Raw genomic sequence first — 22804 nt, 5'->3', positions numbered from 1 at the left:
GGTATTTCAAGACAAATGCCTCTGCAACCTTGCTGCTCAAAAGGATAAGATATTTGGCAGAGGCTCAGAATTCAAGCTCTCAATCTTTCCTCCTCCCCCTCCGGCTATATGATCAAGATTGATTTTACCATTGACAGGTGAGTTATCTTTCAAATGCATACTCCAACTTAATCTTTTTATAATTTCATGTTAATTAATTTAAACTCTGAAAAGAAAAACGATTCAACTACCTTTGGACTGAGGGAATGTAGTATATCTTTCTGAAAATAGAAATTTGATTATACATATATTGGTAATAAAATAGGTGGACAAATATGAAGTAGTGCATGTGCGGAAGTGTAATGAGAACAGCTAGTGTATATGTGTCCTGCTAATATTGAACTTGCATTTTGTAATATGACATTGTGCAAATTTCATTTGAATATGCAAAAAAAAACTTTCGATATTAGGAACCATAATTGACAATTTTTTTGTCTCATAAACTTTGTTTCAAGTTTGATAGTTTGCATTAATTTGCAGGGACTGATGTAGGCTGGCTGGCTTGAAAAACTGTTGCACTTCAATTTGTTCTTCGCATTGTTATCTTGAACTGTTTCTCTTCTTCAAATAATCGAGCATATTCGCTCAGATTGTAATAAATGCTGCACTTGATTCGGTTCATATGTTGAACCGCAAAACTTTGCGTTGTGGTGTAGCTTGTGTTATTTGATTGTTCAGTATGGAATCTCAGTTCGTTCATTGTGTCAGGTGAGATCAAATAATTTATCGTTACATCCTAATTTGTATGGTGTTCATTGAGCACATTCTGAACAATTCTGATTTGGAGCTATGTATATAGTCTTGACTTAATCCCTCTTGTGATTGTTCTGTTGTTCTGATTTGGAGTATTATGCTAAAAGTTGGTTGTTTTGTGTTGTTTTAATTGTTGCTTTATTTACACTGCTTTCTTTGAAGTGCCTTATTTTTTTCATGGAAAATGGTAGTAAAACACAAAAGAATGTCGAAGATACATTATCTTTTGTTTTGAGTAAATACATAAAAAGTTACATTGGGTTTTCCTAGTTTACTACTATTGAAATTATTGTAACAGGAATTGTTCCATCATCAAATCTACCTACACATGAATACCGTGTAATGTAACACCCCTTACTCGATCAGAGGAACTGATATGATTTGGAGCTATGTATATTGTCTTGACTTAATCCCTCTTGTGATTGTTCTGTTGTTTGCAATTATTATGCTAAAAGTTGGTTGTTCGTGTTGTTTTAGTTGTTGCTTTTTTTACAAGTCTTATTTTTTTCACGGAAAATGGTACTAAAACACAATTCAACATCAAATCATTCATCAAATCTACATACATGTGAATACCGATAGTGGAGGATTCATGTAATGTAACACCCCTTACTCGATCAGAGGAACTGATATCGAATAAGATGTCACAGCTCTCATGGATATAATGTTTGTGTAGCAACTATGATGAATTTTCTTTTATTCTGCTAGTATCATTTGTTTTGTTTTTCCTGCGCATATGCTATATCAGAACTTATAACTGGTAATCATATTCCCATGAATCATACTCCCTCAACAAGCAATAATAAAAAAAATCAAGCTCACAAATGCCCTTCATGTATATTAGTATCAAATTTGTGGCTAGCCTAATTTAATCCAATTTCACAACTATGCTTGGAAAATTCCATTTTTTACCAATCTAAGCCTTATTCATATCATAGACCTCAATTCCAAATCCAAACCATAAAAACTAAATCAAAATCAAGTGATTCACACACTTCTTATATTCGCCCCTTGCCAAATTCTCAATTAGACTTGATTTTAACTTTATTTATTGCTCAATCCACATTCATATCCACCAAATAAACATTTATCGAGTTCAATTTAAACATTTGACCACATAAGTCTTCAATCTCATTTCAATTGCTAACTCAAATCGTGTCCAAACATAGAAATTGGCATAATTCGAGCTTAAACCATATATATACAAGGATTCCTTACCTTAAATTCAGAAAGAAGTAAGCTAGCTTGAAATTGATCTTTGAAGCATCAAGCTTTGAGATTTCACTGCGTGGACTGATCGAGGTAAATAGAATGTAGAGAAAATGGAATGGTTTCAATGTTTGAGTTTAAGTGGGCCTCTCTCATTAATTGCTTTTATCATTTTTAACTAAGGCCCACAAAACATAACATAAAGGTCCACCTAATATTAGACAAAATCCATGATGTATTTTTGATATCGGCATAATTAAGACAAAATACATTTTCTTAAGTCCTTATACTTTAGTCAAAATGTTCATTAGATCTTTATACAATTTTTTTGTTTTAATAAGTCCTTATACTTTTCACAATATTTTTATCAGGTCGTCGTACAACTTTTCATTTTAGTAGCTCCTTATACTTTTATCACAACTTTCATTAGGTCCTTATACATCTTTTATTTTAGGGACATTTTTACATTTATCTTGGATAATAATCTAAATTTAATTAAACTTAATGAATTTTTTAATATTCCATTATTTAACTTAGCATAGTCTGTGAAGATAATATCATCTTGTTATCCAATAATCTCAATAAGTTGTAGAGACTAATAAAAATATTAACCGTAATGATTGAAGATTAAAATCGAAGTTTTTTTTAGAATAACTATCCAAATTTTCAATTGATTATTTATATTTATATTGAAAGATACGTTTCCTGAATATTTATAACCATAAGATAAGTTAAATAATAAAATTAAAAGGTTCATTTAATTTAATTAAATATAAATTATTATCTAAGATAAAAGTAAAAGAATATCTTAAAATAAAAAATTGTGTACGAACATACTAAAAGTTATAATCAAAGTATAAGGACCTACTAAAACGAAAAAATTGTACGAGGATGTGATGAAATTTATGAGAAAGGTATAAGGACCTATTAAAACGAAAAAATTGTACGAGGACTTAATGAATATTTTGATTAAAGTATAAGCACCTAAGAATATTTTTGAAATTGATCTTTGAAGTATCAAGCTTGCTTACCTTACATTCAGAAAGAAGTAAGCTTGCTTGAAATTGATCTTTGAAGCATCAAGCTTTGGGATTTCACTGCGTGGACTGATCGAGGTAAATAGAATGTAGAGAAAATGGAATGGTTTCAATGTTTGAGTTTAAGTGGGCCTCTTCTCATTAATTGCTTTTATCATTTTTAACTAAGGCCCACAAAACATAACATAAAGGTCCAACTAGTATTAGACAAAATCCATGGTGTATTTTCGGTATCGGCATAACTAATGACATGAGAAGCAAATTATATTTAAATTTATTTGCTATAAATAACTCACTATTAGTTATACATATTAAATATAAAGTAGTGATCAATGTATAACTTATTTTAAAATATAACTAAAGAATAAATCTCAGCCACATAATTATCTTAATCCAATGATTAATAAAAGTACACATTATTAATTAATAAAAATTGCATAAGGATATTTCTGAAAATAAACTTTATTCCCATATTCTCAAATACACACTCCATTCACGCATTATCTCTCTCTATCTCTGTTATCATTATCTTTCTCTGTGTGTGCCGATCTCTGGCCGTCACCGTGATGCGTCGGAGGCGCTTCGGCGGAGGAACGTGGAGCTAGAGAGGGAGCTCCGGAGCAGCCTGGAGGGAGAGGAGAGGGTGGAGGAGGAGTTGTAGATGACGTGGCAGCACGTACGGTTGGTGGAGGAGCGGCTCTGCAGCGAGCTTGAGGAGCTGGAGGCGGAGGCTGTCGATCACGCCATGGAATCTAGGGCTCAAATCACGCTTCTTATGGAGAAGCTTTCTGCTTCTAACAAATTTCTCCAATCTCTCTCGCTCAATAATCTCTCTCACTCAATAATGTCCTCACACTCAATAATCTATCTCTATCTTTGTAGTTCTATGCATGTAATATAGTTAGAGAATGAACAGATCTATATTTTGTAGTTTCTTTTGGATTTGAAATCATTTGGATTTTTAGAATTTTCCGTGGGATGAATTGTTGTAATGGATATGCAGATCTATGTATTGTGGTGTTGTTGATAGAAGATTGAGCACTTTACAACATAATCAGATCACTCTGAACTCATTTTTAATGTAGTGAGCTATATTTTGTCAAATACATGTTCATATGTGAACAAAATATACTTCACTATAAAGCCAATACAATTCACTGTACCATTTTGTGAACTACAATTAACAGTGCACTATAAGCAAGGATCACAAACACTTCATTCTAACCATGAAATACTTCACTTTAAGCATATTTTTACTTCACTGAGATGAAAAAACAAATCACTATAAGCATGCATCACAAACACTTCACTCTAACCATAGAATACTTCACTCTAAGCATGTTTTAACTTCACTGAGATGAAAAAACAGAGCACTATAAGGATGTCTCACAAACGCTTCACTCTAACCATGGAATACATCACTCTAAGCATGTTTTTACTTGACTATATGCACTATATATATCACTATATGTTCATTATATTTCACCAAAATGAAAACAACATTTACTTCACTATAAACGTCATATGCATCACTATATGCTCAATATACTTCACTAAAATGAAAAAACAGTATGCTATAAGGAATGCTGTATATACTTAACTATACGCACAATATACATCACTGTATGCTCATTATACTTAACTGAAATGAAAATTAGTACACTATAAATAATACTCTTCACTGAAACATCAATCATCATAATTACTTCACTATAAACAATATTACTTCACTGTAAGTGAGTTTTGTTTCATAGAAAACTTATTGGTTCAACATACTTATTTCGTTGCGTACCTATTTTTTAGTTCGGTATAAGTGTGAATTAGTTCACTGCTTACATGTTTTTAGTTCACTGTGTACTTATTTTAGTTCACTATGATTGCGAATTGATTCACTTATTTAGTTGTTTACATCATTTCAACAATTAATTAGTTTATTTGTTAATTATATTTTGTTAAATATCATTTGTGAACAAAAGAGCTATTAAAAATCAACTGAATCTATATATCTATGAACTACATAAATAAAAATTTTGAATAAAATATTAATTTAAGTTATGAAACTATTGAATGTAAATGAACCGAATAGGTATTACAGTGAACTGAATCATGTTATGAACTATATCAGTTTCTACAATTGTTTCATTCTCCATACATGCATAAGCTTCCCCTACTCTTTATTTTTCTCTTCAGTCTTTCGTCTTTCTTTACGTATATCAGCAGCTTCCGAAAGATTCACTGGTTATCCTATTATATAAAGAAAGTAAAAAATGATTAATAACAACATTCAAACACAATATACTTGAACATAACAACATTCAAACACAAAAAGATCACTAATAACATGTATCGCAAACACCTCACTCTAACCATGAAATACTTCACTCTAAGCACATTTTACTACATTGAGATAAAAAACAAATCACTAATAACATGCATCACAAACACTTTACTCTAACCAAGGAATACTTCACTGTAAGCACATATTACTTCACTGAGATGAAAAACAGATCACTAATAACATGCATCACAAACACTTTACTCTAACCAAGGAATACTTCACTGTAAGCACATTTTACTTCACTGAGATGAAAAACAGATCACTAATAACATGCATCACAAACACTTCACTCTAACCATGAAATACTACACTCTAAGCACATTTTACTTCACTGAGATAAAAAAACTGATCACTAATAACATGCATCACAAACACTTCACTCTAACCATGGAATACTTCACTCTAAGCACATTTTACTTCACTGAGATGAAAAAAGAGTGCACTATATATTAGGTTTGGTATACTGAAAAGCATGTTTCGAGCAAGTTTCGCTCGAATAGAATCTTGCTTGTATACGTAAAACTCTATAATCCACTTTTAACCCGATTCAGTATTATTCGAGCAGTTACGCACGAATAGAATCAATATATTATTACATTGTGTTTGCTTGTGCATTTATAAAATGTTTTATAAACATTTAAATGTATTAGAAGCAAACAAAGTCTAAGTCTTTTGCTTAGTAGACTGGTTGTGGGCGTCGTCCACTTTAAGGTAACACGGTCGGTTCTATGCAATGCTTTGCAAAAGAAAAAGAAGAATTTCACAACCCAGATAGGCTTAGACTACCTATCGTGAAAGGTTGCAATGTCAGTCCGATTATTTCTAAGCCTTACTGAAATAAGATGACGTTGATGTGGTATAGCACTAAATGGATCTAACAGCAAGACGTGTCTTTATGCTATCTACTGAAAGACTAGGTCTTGATAAATAACTATTTCTTAATCTACATACGTAAGCATTGAGCATACGATATTGATTATGCACTACTTTGACTTATCAAATGGTGCGGGTTTTTCGCAACCCAATAATCCTGATATATTGGGTAGTGGTGATTAATATCTAGCGGTGCTAGGATTGCTATTATGTTGAATCGCGCACGAGGTGAGTCTCGTTTGATAATGTCCTCAATAGGAGCTCGAACAAAGTTTTATTATTCGGAAAACTGGTCAGTTGGAGTTTTATTACTCTATGAATAATAAATAAATGTTTCTTGCTAAGTCCACTCTTGGAATTAATAAGATATTAATTAATTAAGTCCATAGCAGACATTAATTAATAAATGGACATTTATATCTTAAGTGCGGGAAATAAATAATATAAACAACGGAAACTCGGATTACTTGTAATTTCGGATTTGGATGGGAGTGCAATATTACTTCTGTAGTGGCTGCTCGTAATATTCGAATTAAAAGCTTATATTAAATTGGGGTTCAATTTAATCAGTAAAAAGCTAATTGGAGGAGCCCATATCCAAAACCTTCCATAGATCCCTGATTGGGCCCAATATAAATTTACTATAAATAGGATAATAAATAAGACAGAATCAAGTGCAGCATTTATTACAATCCGAGCGAACATGCTCGATTATTTGAAGAAGAGAAAAACAGTTCAAGATAACAATGCCAAGAACAAATTGAAGTGCAACAGTTTTTCAAGCCAGCCAGCCTACATCAGTCCCTGCAAATTAATGCAAACTATCAATCATTGAAACAGAGTTTATGAGAAAAAAAAAAATGTCAATTATGGTTCCTATTTCCTAATATCGAAAGATAGAAATTCTTTCATTTTTGGTCCGTTTCCTAAAAATAAAAAATCTACATTTTAGGAAATGTATCCCGACAATCCAATAACACTAATTCCATAATTTTTTTCTCTTCCGCCTCTTACTTTATCCATTTTTTCTCCATCTCTCTCTTACTTTATTTATTTGTTCTCCCTCTCTCTCTTACTTTACTAATTTTGCATTAAAATTCGTGTCATTTCCAACGTTCTTATTTTTAGGAAATGGAGGGAATACTATATTCCCTCAGTCCCAAAGTAGCTGAATCGTTTTCCTTTCAGAGTTCAAATTAATTAACATGAAATTATAAAAATATTAAGTTGGAGTATGCATTTGAAAGATAACTCACCTGGCAATGATAAATAAATCTTGATCATTTAGTAGGAGGAGGAAAGATGGAGAGCTTGAATTCATAGTCTAGGCCTAATATGTTTTTCTTTTCAGCAGCAATATTCCTGGCAGAGTCCACTGCAACTGTGCATGTAGTCAAATCCAACATCTCGAAGCTCTGTACATTAGCCAGATCAACTGGAATTTCACGAAGTTTGTCACAGTGCTTGAGCACAAGGCTTCTAAGCTTGGGGAAGTGATGTGATTTAGCCTGCCAGAAAGCTAAATCTGTCTCTTCAATGAGCAGGAATTGAAGCGACGGAAAACCTTCAACTGCATCTTCTAACTCCCAGGTGTGCCCGATACATGCTTGATATTTTAGCTTGAGCACCTCGAGCTTCTGGAGCGATCTGAGAGTAGATATTTCTTCCCATTTGAGGGAAGTCGAACACAGTGTGAGGCTTGTAAGTCCAGATGGGAATTGATCAACTTTTGGTAGGCAATTCAGTCGCTCCGTTTCTTGTGCCTTGTCGTTTACTAGTTTTAGCTTTCGCAGATATCTCATCTGCCTCACACTATCAAAAGGTCCATTTTCTTCGGAAAGCAACGCTAGTTTCCCACTCATGCCCAATTTCTTCAGATTGGGAGCCCGCTTATGAAGTCCCTTGCAACTCCTCATGGAGATTAAGCCGAGTGTCTGAAGCTTATTTGCACAATCAGCGGGCTTGGCCCTGGGCAATGTTGCGGAGGCATTTGTCTTGAAATAGCTCAAGTGCTTCATCTTCCATATGTTGGCTTTAATTTGGAGGGTAGGAGATGTGGTATTGATGATAAGAGTTTGCAGGTTGCAAATCTTGTCGAAATGTGGAGAAAGTATCGCCAAGGTGATGGACAAGGCAATGTACCTCATATGGATCAAACTGTCGATGCCAGAATAAATTTCCTTGAATCTCAAGGGTTGAACCTCAAAAACTCTGAGAAACCTAAAGGCTTTAATGAGGTTTGTGATGTCTTTCGGAGATAGGTCATCATAGGGCTCCTTGGAGAGACAAACAAATGAGCGGGCACGAGGAGTTAAAGATCTTGATGAGATATACCGCTTGCAATCGGAATGAATAGAAAGATGGCGACACCACACAGAGATTTGAGGTACACATTCTCCTCGATCGTTGAGCCTGATCTCTTGGAGAAAGTTTTCAGTTGCAGCTTCAATGCGGCAGAAATCACGCAAGGTATCATGAATCTGGCATGTTTTGACATTACCATCAGCTTTAAACTTGAGAGTATTGACTAAGTTTCTACTAATGAGAGCCTTCAAATAATTTTGTCCAACCTCCTCCAACGGAATACATGCATCCTCCTGTTGTATGAACCCTTCTCCAATCCACATGCGGATCAATTTCGAAGCTGAAATCTTATAGTCTTCTGGGAACAACCCCAGATAAAGAAAGCAAGGTCGCAGATAGTGAGGTAGACTCTCATAACTCATAGATATGAATTTTGTCATGCGTTTATCCAGCTTCTTCTCACTGAGATATGAGTTCACATCCATCGACACTTTTAGCCAGTTCCTTCTAGTTTTATCCACATTATTTGAATCTGATAACTCGTAAAGGATGCCTCCAATGACGACTATCGCAAGTGGCAGTCCATCGCAATCTGCTGCAATTTTTTTCCCGACTTGTACCAGTTGAGGAGGGCATTCGAGCTTTCCCAGTGCCTCCAACCGCAACAGCTCCCAGCATTCTTCTGGATCAAAGGCGCGCAATGGCACGAAAGGTCTTGGCTTACTAGCAGCACTTCCCACAGTCTCTTCACGACTGGTGAGCAAGACTTTACTTTTGTTTTCTTGTAACGGGAGAGCCTTCTTAAGTTGTTCCCAAGCAGGTATGCTCCATACATCATCCATCACTAGTATGAAAGTGCCCATCTGGAGATAGTTGGATACAATTTCAGCTAATTCCTCTCCATCTTTGGCACGCATGTCGTCATCTAGTGTGGTTAAATGGCCGAGGATGCGTAGAAAGATATCTCTCTCTGTGAACCTTGCTGAAACAGTAAGCCATATGCGGGTGGGGAACTTTAAGATGATTTCAGGATCATTATAAATCTTCCATGCCAATGTCGTTTTGCCCAGCCCAGACATACCAGTCAGAGAAATGACATCAAGACCATCAGCTTCTTGAGTCAAACGGCGTATGAGGCGTTCGGCCACGTCTGCAAAGCCCACCATACTCATGTCCTTTCTTGGTGGTCGAGGCTGTTGTAAGAAAATGATGAAATCCTGAGATTTCTATGCAATGTCAATGTTTAACCTATAAAGTGGTGTGAAATTCGAATCGATGACATTTGGTCACTAGATTACTCACTTTAAAACACTGGGTGGATTTGGTTTCTTGCACTAGGACACCTCTAACTGTATTGCAGTTGGTTTTTCATTTTGATGTAAATTTATCATCAAGGATTTAATGTCTGTGAGACAGACGTCCAGTCTCCAGTGGAAGGTTCCGTATATTGAGCTGATTTTGAGAGTTAGAGGATTTATTGGCAATTTAGATCATCATCTTTATAAAATTAACACGTGACAATTTGGACTTGAGATGAAAACGGAAAACAAAGATCTATCATTCGTAATATAAGATACAAAATTAGATATTGAAGAATAGTAATGAGTAGTTGTGTTGAAATGCACCCAAAATATATTTTTCATATTTAAATAGTAGGAGTACTAATAAAGTAGAAAAGTTAATCATCAAATTACATAAAAACTGAGACTGAATATGAGATAGTCAAAATGCAGGATTGTTGAAACTAAAAGGTGGCTCTCTAACTTAATTTACTATCTTGCACTCCTCGTACCAAGTATGCCAAATAACATTTGATTTATATTTCATAAAGAATAGAACACCAATCTTGATCATGTAATTGTTGTTGTAATCATATTATATATGAGAGGGTAGAAAGGTAACCTCAGAAAGTATTTCCGTTTTGTCTTCCTCATTGGTGGTGAGGTTGATTTCTTTCCTCAACTGTTCGAGTCGGCCGCTGGAACCCGCCACTTTCCGCCCAATGCTGTGGAAATTGAGCACGCTCCGGTGGCTAGTCAGGAACTTTTTGAAAAAAACACTACTCTTCCCTGAAACTTTGTTCTTTGCCATGTATGCACCAATGATATCTTCGACATCGTAAACGACATCGTGGATCTCCTTCCGCATCAGCTTTATTCTCTCGTTGCTGTTCCGCATCTTCACTGTTTCCCTGAGGAAGGCTTGGAGGTGGAGGAGATCGCTCTTCAACTTGCCCACGTTTCCCTCCGTCTCATTCATTAGATGGGTTTCCTGCAGCACGAGCTCCTTGAGGTTGTTCAGCAGGAATTCCACAGCTGCGTCCGCCATCTCTCTCTTTCTCCTTTATGCTTCTATCTTTTTATTTGCAGAGATAAAAGTAGCCATCATTTATGAAGAATATGTGCTTAAATTACTGATAAATTAATTGCTACGAGACTTGCTAAATGGGGGCTGAGGAATCAAAGACAAAGTGTAATTGAATAATTGAATAAGCATATGCAAAACCTCTTTAATTCATTCAACAAAGTTATGAATCCACCATATATCATTCAATCTAAGAGTTGAAAATGATTCTTAATTTTTAAATTCTGAAACAATGTGCGGACTGCCGGTGGTTCCTATCATTCTTATTTTACTAATGCTTATATATTTTCTATATATATCTCACATAATAATACTTCCTCCGTCCCCCATTAAAAGTCATTTTTTTCCATTTCGATCCGTCCTCAATTAAGAGTCACACCTCATTTTTACCATAAATGGTAGTAGGTCCCACATTCCACTAACTCACTTCACTAACATTTTATTATAAAATCTATATAAAAAATTGGGTCCCACATTCCATTAACTTTTTCAACCAACTTTTCTTTACATTTTTTAAAATCCGTGTCCAGTCAAACTGTGACTGCTAATGGGGGACGGAGGGAGTATGATTGTAATTGGGTGGTTAGGTGTGATGGCATGTAAAGTCATATGATTCGAATTAATCAGATTACTTATTTGAACTAATCCGTAATCAAGCATCCATAGGCCTTAGAGCATTCACAATGGAAGGACCCTCCCATAGGGTCCTCCCATTCCACATCAGCATTTATCTAAAGGACCTATCTTCCCACAATGGAAGGGCCTTTCCATAGGGGCCTTCCCATTTTCAATTCATTTCCACATCTCCTATATATTTAATATATTATTAACTTAATTAAATTAAAATGTAAAAATATTATATAATACATGAAATAAATTTTAATTTATCTCAAATACGTGACAACTTATTAATTAACTAAATGAAAGCATAAATTAGCCCATCTCAAATATATTCCATTAATTTAATAAAATTATTGGCCCATTCATTTATAGTCTATCTATTTAATAAATTCATTGGCCCACTAATTTATAGTTTAAATAATAAATTAGGGTTAATCTTCCTCACAACCGCCGCTTTCTTCTTCTTCTTCTCCCTCCCTTCTTCTTCTTCTTCTTCCCCTACGTTTCTTCCCCTCCCCCATTCAGCAATACAAAAAAGATCAGGGCCGATTGTCGACCGTCTTACCACAATGGAGGGCCGATCGACGCCCCATTTGGATAGGCCAAGGCCGATACATCGGCCCTTTTGGAGAGAGAAGGTGGAGCCGCCGGATGGCCCTTCCACCGCAATGGTGGGGCGATGAGGCATTGTGAATGCTCTTACAATTACAATATCTTGGGTTTTGTGAATCAAATACTTAATCCATCCTACCCATAAACAAGTTAGAGTAATTTTTTAATTTTGATCCATTTATAAATATAGAAAATTCTAACATCTTTTTCTAATGAGATGAGTCTTATTATACATTAATAACAATGTAATAATTTTATATTTTTATCTCTCACGTCACCAAATAGTCTAAACTTTAGTGTTTTTAGTTTCTTGACACACATATTAGCGTCATAATTATTCAAAAATTAATAACGCTAGTGGTACATTGTAGTGTTGATTATTCAATGGAAAGTTGATAGTAATTGTTTATTTGCATTAAACAATATTGATGTGACTCACACCCTCCCACATGTTACTCTGAAATTTTTTTAAATATCGATGCTTTTAGTTATGGTAACTAGGCTGTCAAAACATAAAATGTCAAACTTCATAGTTATGCTAAATATTTATGAATATGATTAATAATGCTTTTCTTTAAGGATTTAAGAGCATTCATATCGGTATATTTTGATCTTTTTACACTTCTATGTTTAATAGATTATTAAATAAATTAAATTAAAATAACAAAGTAATATATAATACACAAATACTCGTTGTATTACAATTATTAAACAAAATACTACAAGAAACAAATTGATATTCTTAAAAAGAGAGAAAAAGTTAGGGAAATGAGAAAAGATAAAAGATGTTGGCGTGGGAAATGGAAAGAATGGAACAAGGTTTTTACAGTAGAACATGTGAAATACATAAATTCAAAACAAACAAAAAAAGTGTAATGATAGGCTGATCATGACATAATAATAGGCTGATCATCGGCCCCTTTCCATTGGACATGGCCGATCCAGCGGCCCTTTGAGGGCGAGAAAGGGCCAACTTTAGGCCCATTCTCTGCAATGGTGGCCGATCTCCAGGACTATGATGACCCCAGGTGGCCATCCACCGTGAATGCTCAAACTTGAAATGCAAACGTTGTTGTACTACATAATTATGCTTAAATTAGTTAAATGTCAAGGCCGAATGAGTTTGTGTTTGTTTATTATACTTTTGGGTAATATAAATTAATAATATTTAAATATTTACTACTTCATTTGTTTCTTAAAAATAGAAATTCTTTCCTTTTTAATCAGTTTCCTAAAATTAGGAACTCTCTACTTTAGAAAATGGTCCCAGCAATTCACTAATAGTAATTTCACTACTTTTACTCTTCATCTCTTGAACTGTATTCAAACAATCTCTTTGTCTATATGTATATGACTTGACTATTAATAATGATTAAAATCAAAATATCACCTGCAAGTGTACGGAATTTTGTAGGTTAACAATTTAAAAAAGTTAGCAATTGATCACGCATCTATTTATCCATCCCAAAAGAAAAAGGAATTATTTATGAAAGTTTATTGTCTGGTTAGGACCTCATGGCATGCTTTTGACCATGTAATTATATCACTTAGATATGAATTAGTGCGACGGTGAGCATTTCATATGAAGAAATACATAAATATATATATAAAAAAAACCAAGATAGTACTTCTTCCCTCCATTAAAATTTGGTACCATTTAATCCGGTACGAGTTTTAAGAAATATAATAGAAAGTGGGTTGAAAAAATTGGTGTTATATGGGTCCTACTTTTATATATTAGTTTTAAAATAATATGTGAGTGGGAATGAGTTAATGGAATGTGGAATCCACAACAAAAATTGGTAAAAATGAAAGATGACAAATTTTTAAGGACGGACAAAAAAAGAAATATGTGAAAAATTTTCAGAGACAGAGGGAGTAGTACTGAATAAGCAGGGATTCACAACATATAAGTTTAGTCAGCGTTTCATATGAAGAAATACATAAATACATATAAATAAAAAAATAGTACTCGCTCCATTTCTTTTCGTCACAGATTCCAAGTAATGGAGACGTTTCTTTTCGTCACGGAGATTAAGAAAAATTGTGCTAGGTGGTTAAGTAGAGAGAGAATAAAGTGTAAGTGAAAAAGATAGATGAAGAGAGAAAAAAAAGTAAGAGAGAGTAAAGTAAGTGTGGAAAAATGTGTTGACTTTTACTAAAAAAAGAAAATGACTCTATTACTATGGAATATACCAAAATGGCAAAATGTATCTATTAATATGGAATGGAATGAGTAGCACTGAACAGGCAGGGATTCACAAATACATAAGTTTGTTAATAGTGGAGTCCTTAAATACAAAGCGTGTCGGTGAAGTATTGGATCTGGAATATCATCTCACTTCTCTTGCTATAATACCCCTGAAAGATAGAGCAAGCAAATTAAAAAGACAATCATCAAATACACTCTGTGCCTAATAAAAGTCTCTCTAAACTAATAGGGCTAACCTTATAGTAGGTCAACTTTAACGATTTTGCCATATATCTCTTGATCCTGTTGGATCTCTTTGACACAGTTCAAAAGAGATAGGTTTGCACTATCAACCTCGAACGTAAGAGCTGATGCTATATATCCAATGTGTTTTGGAATCTGATTCAGCTTATCACACCCTTTGAGCACTAGGCGCTTCAGTGCTTGGAAGTGGCAGTTGTCAATAATCCACTCCTGTAAATCAGATTCCTCAATTAGCAAATATTTCAGTTTAACAAACGGATTCACTTCAAAATCTTCTCCATCCTTGTCACCATAACTTTCTTCAATAGTGCTCCACGTATCGCCTTGAAAGGCATGATCTCTCAATTTGAGAACTTCAAGATTGGGAAGAGTGGCAATAGCTTTCATATCTTCCCAAGGAAATCGCCAACCACTCAAGGTTAACTTTTTCAGTGTCTTGGGAAAAATAGGCCTAGCTTTTTTCTGAAGATGAGAACCTTTTGTCACAACTAGTGTCAGCTTCTCAAGTTGAGATAGGAGAACAAGATTCTCAAGTTGATAGTCTTGTTGATATTTGTCTCCAAAATAATTGATTGCCAGCTTTTTCACATTGCATATCAATTTCATCAGCTCTTCTGTACATATCAGCTTCTTCACCACTGCCAGTGTGAGCAGTTCCTTCAGAGCAGAAGCTGCTCCTTCTGGATTTGGCAAGAGATCGAAAAAGGATACAAGATGAGTCAAAAGTGGCATCATCCATATCTCTAATGGTAGATATACCTCATCCCTTGAGTATTTCCTTGACCTTTTGCCGGGACGGATGATCAGAGCGCGAAGATTCTCAAGTCTGGATATGGCTGATGGAACCTCCATTGGACATCCGAAAGCAAGGTACCTCAAGTGGAAGAGCTCAAACAATGAAGGAGGGAGCGAATAGGCATTAGTATCAACCACATCCAACACTCTCAGCAATTTGAACTTGCGCAGACCGCGTAATGAGCTTTCATTACGTTGGAAGCTTATAACAGAGCGCATGGTCGAAGCGTACGCTCTTGCAACCTCCCTTAGATCAAGATGAGAATTACTGAGCCGTCGCTCGTAATTCTCATCTAGAGCCTTTATATTGCACAAGTCACGTAGCAAACCATGGACAGAGTAACTTTTGACTTTGCCATTGGACTTGATGGCCTTATCTAAAATCAGGTTTTGCCTCTCAAGCTCAATCAGATATTCTTCACCCTTTACTTGATCTTTCACGAATCCTTCAGCCATGAATAACTTGATAAGCATGGAGACTCGAATTTCGTAAGCTTCAGGAAAGCCACACATGTAAATGAAAAAAGGCCTTAAACGACGATGCAAGTATGTATAACTCAAAGACATAGTCTTTTCAAAGTGCTCGTCATTCTGGATAAGTGAACGTATGTTTTGAGCAACATCCTCCCACGAGGATTGAGTCTGACTTCTTTGAGACAATATACGAGCAGCTACCACAACTGCAAGGGGTAGCCCCTTACATCCTTTTGCAATATCCTTTCCGATCTTCTCCAACTCAGATGGACATTTTTCGCTCTGAAATACCTTTTGCTTGAGTAGTTCCCAACTTTGACTTGGGCCTATCAATTGCATCTTGTGCATTTGATCATAAGAAGCCACACTCTCTATCCTTGTGGTTAACATGATTCGACTTCCATTTCTGTCGTTGGGAAAGGCTCTCATTATGCCATTCAACGCCTCTGCGCTCCACACATCATCCAATACAATAAGGTACTTCTTGAAGATCAACATACTGTACAAACTATATATGGCTGGCTCGCCGTTGCTTTCCACATTTCCTCCAAACGAACGTAGGAGATCCGCAAATATATTTTCCACGTTATGATAATCTTGTGATACAGTCACCCAAGCACGAAATGGGAACGTCTCCTTAATCAACTCATCATGATAAACCTCTTTGGCCAGAGTTGTCTTCCCAATACCGCCCATCCCCGTGATCTGGATAATCTCGAGGTAGGGTGATTCTCCCAAAACCAAACCTTTTATTTTCTTCAAATCCTCCTCCAGACCAACAGTGAAACCGTCACGGATGCACGTTGACATTGGTGGCCTCGACTGCAGCATCTTCGGAGAAGGCCACGGTTTGATGAGATCCACCTCTTTGGAAATGGAGTTAATTTCCTCCATCACCATATTCAGCTCGCCAAGATCATATTCAATATCGGTGGCAAGTCCAGCAGCAGTTGATCGGATATGCTCGTGCATCCAATGCTCGATTACATCCTCTGCTTCATTAGCTGCATCTCTGATTCTTCTTTCCAAGCTGCTGCCTTCCTCCTTAAACCATTTAAGAAAATTTATCAAGGAAAATACGTTTTTTTTTAGCATGTGAATCTGTTGTTTTCCAATTTCAGAGAGGGGGTATTCATCATGATTTAGGATCTGGTCTATTGTTTGAGCTAGTGAGTATACAACAGCATAGGCCATCTCTTACTAGAAAACAATTTGGAAGAAAAATTAGGAATGTTGGGTTTTTTATGAGATGACTGAAACAATTTGGAAGATTATATGATATCAAGTGTTGGGTTTTTGGGTTGCTAGAAAATTTTTGGATTGCAAAATAGCTTTCACAAGTTACGCTTTAAAAGCTTTTTAGTATCACTGGATTTTACCCTCACCGATGTACATCTGAGCATTAGATATGTAGTTAATGCTCATTAATTAGGACATATAATGTGATGATAAATAAACACTTATTGCAACACCCAAAACTGTCACAATAGATGTCACACAATCTTATTACTCCCTACGTCCACAAATAGGAGTCTCATTTTGCCATTTTGGTCCATTTACAAATAGGAGTCACGGTTCATAATTACCATAAATTATAAAGGGACCCCACATTCCAATCACATAATTTAAAAGTAATATATACAAGTGAGACCTCTATTCCACTAATTTTCTTTCACCCATTTTTTCTTAATATTTCTAGAAACCCGTGACGCACCACTGGTTTTTAGAAAGTTTTTTTTACTCGCTCTGTCCCGCTTCATTGGTTGCATCCCTAATTTTAGAAAGTTTTGTTTACTGGTTAAACAAAGAGAGAATAAAGTAATAGTAAAATAAAAAAAATAGATTAAAAAATAAAGTAAGATAGATAAATTTTAGTGATATTGGTCCCTAAAATCACGAACTTTGGCCAAAATTTGATATTTACCACGAACTTTAAAATTGGTATAGAATATCATGAACTTTGTCCGTTTGGTTGGTATTTCCCATACTAACCCAAATAAGATATTTTTATCAAAATCTTATTTTACGTGAAAAATCGTGATACATTTTATGATATTTTAAATCACTTTTTTAAGTTCATAACATATAAGATAAAAAAATCACATAGAAAACCACATTGATTTATGTCAAATATGATTAAAAAAACCAAAAAAAAAACCTCGTAAGTTAGTAAAATATAGTGATAATATTCTAGACCAATTTTAAAGTTAATGAAAAATACCAAACTTTGACCAAAGTTTATAACGTTAGTGACCAATCTCACTAAAATTTATTAGCGGAACTAGGTGGAGAGACAGGAAGCTTAAGCCCCTAATCAAGTCTTAAATTATTTTTTAATAATTTTTTAAAATTTATCTGTTTGTATAAATTGTTATACAAAAGTCCCAATTAATAATTTAAACCATTCGAAAATATGTTGTACTTTATAATTAGGAGTATCTGGAATACATATAGCCCATAATACGATTTTTTTTTTGCATCAGCCCTAGATAAAAAAATTAAAAAGATGTTAACTTCACCACCACCAGCTGTACTCTGCATACAATATTCGATGGCAAGTTGATATTTCTTTATTTGCATAAAATAATGTACTATATTATTCAATCATATATTGCTTTGAAACTATCAATACCGTATTAATTATATTAATGTAGTGATTATGAATTTGTCGGTCGTATCACGCTTCCTTTGATTTAAGAATAATGGTTTGTTTTTCTCCATGTATTTATCGTTTGTGAACGTGCTAATCCGTAATTTTAGGATCACCCACATTTGATTATTGCTAACAAGTCGGATTTGCGTTCATATGCTCAGTCTACACTGTCAGATTGCTAAATAAATAATAATTGTTCTCCTTCATTGCTGAAAATCTTGATCTATTAATTTTTAATGTCTCTACTATTGAAATAATGTTCATGAACAAGGGAGTATAAGAATGAATAACTTACCACCAATATTTATTTAATGAATAACTTACCACCAATATTTATTATTTATTTACAATAAATATTGGTAATAAATATTGGATCCTAGCAGCCTATTGTGATACTTTCAGGTGCCAGGTAAAAGCCAGGTGCACAGATAAATTATACTAGTATAATATGACATTTGAAAGTGTTAAAATAATGTATATCACCACAAACGTATTAGGACACTTAAAATGCCACAAATTAAAATGATTGTGCACCAACATGCAATTTTTTGTCTTAGTTAATTAATCAGTTTAAATTTAACTGTAGTTAGTCAACTTGATGCAATGAAGATGACATGTGAACACCAATATATTCGATATATATTAAAATATCTTTTGTGAACGTGCTAACCCCTAAATTTGGGGACCATTCTGATTTGTTTAACAACAAGTTGGAGTAGTTTTCATATGGTCACTTTTGACTTACATGTAAACTTTGTCAGATTACAAATTAAATAAATTATGATTCGATCTAGATTTACTTATTTAAGTGAATAAGAAATAATAGAAAACCTTTTTATTTTAAACATAAATTGAGGACATTATCATTATGTGTGCATCGATAATGTATACACTTTACATGGTTAGTTACTTGATTAGATGCATTTTTAAAAAATATATAAGAAATAATGTTAAGTGCATATATACGCCAATGCATGACTATATGAGTATTCTACTACTATTATCACAAGACGCCTATGAGTGCTAAACTTCAACAGTACAGAGAGATTCTGCCTATTCCTATATCATTAATATTCATTATATGTAATCACAATTATACACGTTAGACCATTAATATTATTACTTCTATATGTTTATATGTTGGTAATTAGATGCGCTTGATTGAAACTTTATATACTGTCAATTTTTCCAGCACAGTTAATCTTTTATTTATTTATTTATGACTCATTGTTCATCATTTTGTACGTTTAACTTTTAATTATATAATTAAAAATAAAACTTGCCATTGAATATTGTATCACATCTCCGCCCTGCCACCATTTGCCATAGTTATTCATGTTGTTTAATATAAAATTTCTGCTTGGAATAATTTGTTTATATATTTTTCTAATTTGCTTGGAATTGGCGTTTTTTAGCAACCCAATTCTCTATATCAGATTCATCAATTAACAAATATTTCATACTACCAAACTGGCATTAATACCTCCGGTAGTGTCCCATGTATGTCCTTTAAATTAAAGGCATGATATCTCAATTTGAGCACTTAAAGATTGGGTAGAGCTGCAATAGCTTTCAAATCTTCCCAAGGAAATCACCAACCACAAGGTTAATTTTCTCATTTCCTTGGGGAAAATAGGCTTAATGTTACTCAAGAGTACAACAAATCAAATAAAGTCCAATGAAGTGGAATACAAATTTGTTGGGCTTATCCAATCAATTACTAAAATATAAGAGGTCTTGAGCCCAAATTAATTAATTTAAATCCTACACTAAGTGAGCCCAAGGAAAGTCAGCGCTAATTTCATCCTTAATAATCTCATATTCTGCAAAATAACTTCCCAAATTAAAACCAGTCAATCAGCAATCAATTCCAATTCAATTTAGCAATTACCCCAATCAATTACCAAAATCCCTCAAGCACTACTCGGTTATACTCCCACATACCCTAATCTGGTGTTGATTCCCAAACTTTGTTCTTATAGCCCCAAAGTCTCATGGCAGAAAATCCTTTCCTTTTTTATTTGTTCTCTTTTATTTTGTGTTAATGAGTGGAGGTGTGCTCTTCTATTGCTAACCAAATGTTTTTGTCTTGGGCCTTTTTTTTATTTGTCGTTTGGGTCCAAATTCGTTTGACTGGGCCTAGAGATTTAATTAATTGTTGGATTCCCAAATTAAAAATTCCGAGCTGCTAATCTAATGTCACGAACCACGGTATGACAATTTAATGAAACCTTATATCATGACATTAATAGTTACTATCATAAAATTTTAATTTAAACTAGTCCAGCATTTATATTATAGTTATGACACACAATTTTTTATGTACATCTTAATGTTTTAATAGAATAATAATAACAAGGTTGAAAATTTAGATTATATAAGTAAAGTTAGAAAATTTTTGAAATATTTACTTTATACTACTATAGTATTAAAATATGTGTTAAATTTAGATAAGTACATTCATCGAATTAAAGAGAGGTATATTTGAAATTTATTAAAATCATTTAGAATCTATGTTGGAGGTTCAAATCTAGGTATAATTTAATATCTTAAATTAAGTTCTTCGAAATCACCATTAAAATTAATCTACTTTTATAGATCCTATTAGACTTACTCACCACAAACCTAATTTTCGTCATGTTTAATTTTTTGGTCACCTCTCCAACGGCTGGTTCAAATTTCGGAACACAATCCAATGATTCCAATCCACTCCAAATTCTTCTTCCAATTACATAGAAAAAAATTGGAATTACCAGCGGAAATTCAATCGGTAAGTAAGTTTGTTACTACTTTTTGTGGTGATCGTTACTCACCAGTCACCACAAACCTTACTTAGAAATAATATTAGGAAGAATATTATCCGCAAAACTTAATTATGTCACCGGTTAGGTAGGTGGAATATTATTAGCAAACCTTAATATTAGATGGAATATTATTAGCAATAATGAAGAAATCTATATATTCAAGACGTCATAACATGTTTGAGATTTTATGAATGTCTAGGACTAGTTATGATCTAGCCAAGACCTCATCGCTTGCTTTTAACGATGTAAATATATCAATTAGATATCAGTTAGTGCAAATAAGAGATTACATATCAAGAAATTCATGAATATAAATAAAGTATAGCTGCAAGCAGGATTCAAAACAGATAGGTTTATTAAATAAATACATGGATACAAATAAATAAAAAAGTAGGGGTTCAAAACAGATAAGTGTAGTAAATAGTTGGATAGGGTGAAATACAAATTCCCAGAAACCTTGCAAACCTAGTCTTTTTGAAATCCTTGGGTTGGAATGTGGAATATCATTAAATCCAACTCATGTGATGATTTCTTGCTAATACCCCTGAAAGATAGATCATTGAACATATCAAAAAACACAATCATCCTAAATATGTTTATGAGCTACCTAATAAAAAATGTCTAGCTAAATGAACTTGACTAACCTTATAACAGTCGAACGTTAAGGACTCGGCCATACTCTTCAATCTGTTCCATCTGGATATCTTGGACACACTCGAGAAGAGATGGGTTTGCACCATCGATCTCAATCATTTCAAGTGTTAATATGTGTCCAATATCATTTGGAATCTCATCTAGTTCAGCACAACGTTTGAGCACTAGGCGCTTCAGTGATAGGAACCGGTATTTGTCAGTAAACCAATTCTCTAAATCACATTCCTCAATTAGCAAATATTCCAGATTAACAAACTGTTCTGCTTCATCATCTTCATCACTCTCTTCAAAAGTGTCCCATGTATGGCCTTCAAATGCATGATCTTTCAATTTGAGCACTTGAAGAAGGGGCAAATCCGCAATAGCTTTCATATCTTCCCAAGGAAATCGCCAACCACTCAACTTTAACTTTTTTAGCGTCTTTGGGAAAACAGGCTTAGCTTTTAGCTGAAGAAGAGAACCATTCGTCACAACTAGAGTCAGCTTCTCAAGTTGAGACAAAAGAACAAGATTGTGAAGCTGATAGTCTTGTTGATATATGTCTCCAAAATAAGTGATTGACAGTTTTACCACATTGCAAATCATTTTCATCATCTCTTTTGTACATATCAGCTTCTTCACCACACATAGTGTGTGCAGCTCCTTCATAGCAGCAGAAGAAGTTGCTTCTTCTGGATTTGGCAAGAGATCGAAAAAGGATACAAGATGAGTCAAAAGTGGCATCATCCAGATCTCCAATGGTAGATATACCTCATCCATTGAGAAGCGCCTCAATCTCTTGCTCGGACGAATAATCAAAGATCGCAGATTATGAAGTTT

At 34.2% G+C, this 22804-nt stretch overlaps 2 protein-coding genes and 1 long non-coding RNA gene across 5 annotated transcripts; 1 reads left to right on the top strand and 2 right to left on the bottom strand.

Annotated features, from left to right (window-relative positions):
- The first annotated feature begins 31 nt into the window (after window positions 1-31).
- On the top strand, window positions 32-849 carry LOC125211093. Its single transcript, XR_007174453.1, has 2 exons — window positions 32-137; window positions 520-849. It is a non-coding gene; the product is annotated as an uncharacterized LOC125211093 (long non-coding RNA).
- Window positions 850-6870: 6021 nt separating this feature from the next.
- LOC125211450 (putative late blight resistance protein homolog R1A-10) lies at window positions 6871-11135 on the bottom strand. Of its 3 annotated transcripts, XM_048111249.1 has the most exons (4): window positions 10456-10562; window positions 9856-10005; window positions 7506-9770; window positions 6871-7053 (listed from the first exon to the last, which is right to left on the bottom strand). In XM_048111249.1, exon 3 carries the CDS (start codon window positions 9723-9725, stop codon window positions 7530-7532), a length of 2196 nt encoding a protein of 731 aa, XP_047967206.1. In that variant the 5' UTR covers window positions 9726-9770; window positions 9856-10005; window positions 10456-10562; the 3' UTR covers window positions 6871-7053; window positions 7506-7529. The 3 variants fall into 3 exon arrangements, with proteins under 3 accessions (XP_047967206.1, XP_047967204.1, XP_047967205.1); XM_048111247.1 differs by lacking the exon at window positions 9856-10005 and having other exon boundaries at window positions 10456-11135; XM_048111248.1 differs by lacking the exon at window positions 9856-10005 and having other exon boundaries at window positions 7506-9746; window positions 10456-11135.
- Window positions 11136-14338: 3203 nt separating this feature from the next.
- Window positions 14339-17278, bottom strand: LOC125212016 (putative late blight resistance protein homolog R1A-10). The gene is made up of 2 exons (XM_048112018.1): window positions 14599-17278; window positions 14339-14511 (listed from the first exon to the last, which is right to left on the bottom strand). The coding sequence occupies exon 1, from the start codon at window positions 17066-17068 to the stop codon at window positions 14600-14602; it is 2469 nt and encodes an 822-aa protein (XP_047967975.1). The 5' UTR covers window positions 17069-17278; the 3' UTR covers window positions 14339-14511; window position 14599.
- Between the last annotated feature and the right edge of the window lie 5526 nt (window positions 17279-22804).

This window comes from Salvia hispanica, chromosome 3, assembly GCF_023119035.1.
Source record: "Salvia hispanica cultivar TCC Black 2014 chromosome 3, UniMelb_Shisp_WGS_1.0, whole genome shotgun sequence".
Lineage (NCBI taxonomy): Eukaryota > Viridiplantae > Streptophyta > Magnoliopsida > Lamiales > Lamiaceae > Salvia > Salvia hispanica.
Note: the sequence above shows the minus strand (reverse complement) of the source record. Positions and strands in the feature narration are given on the sequence as shown.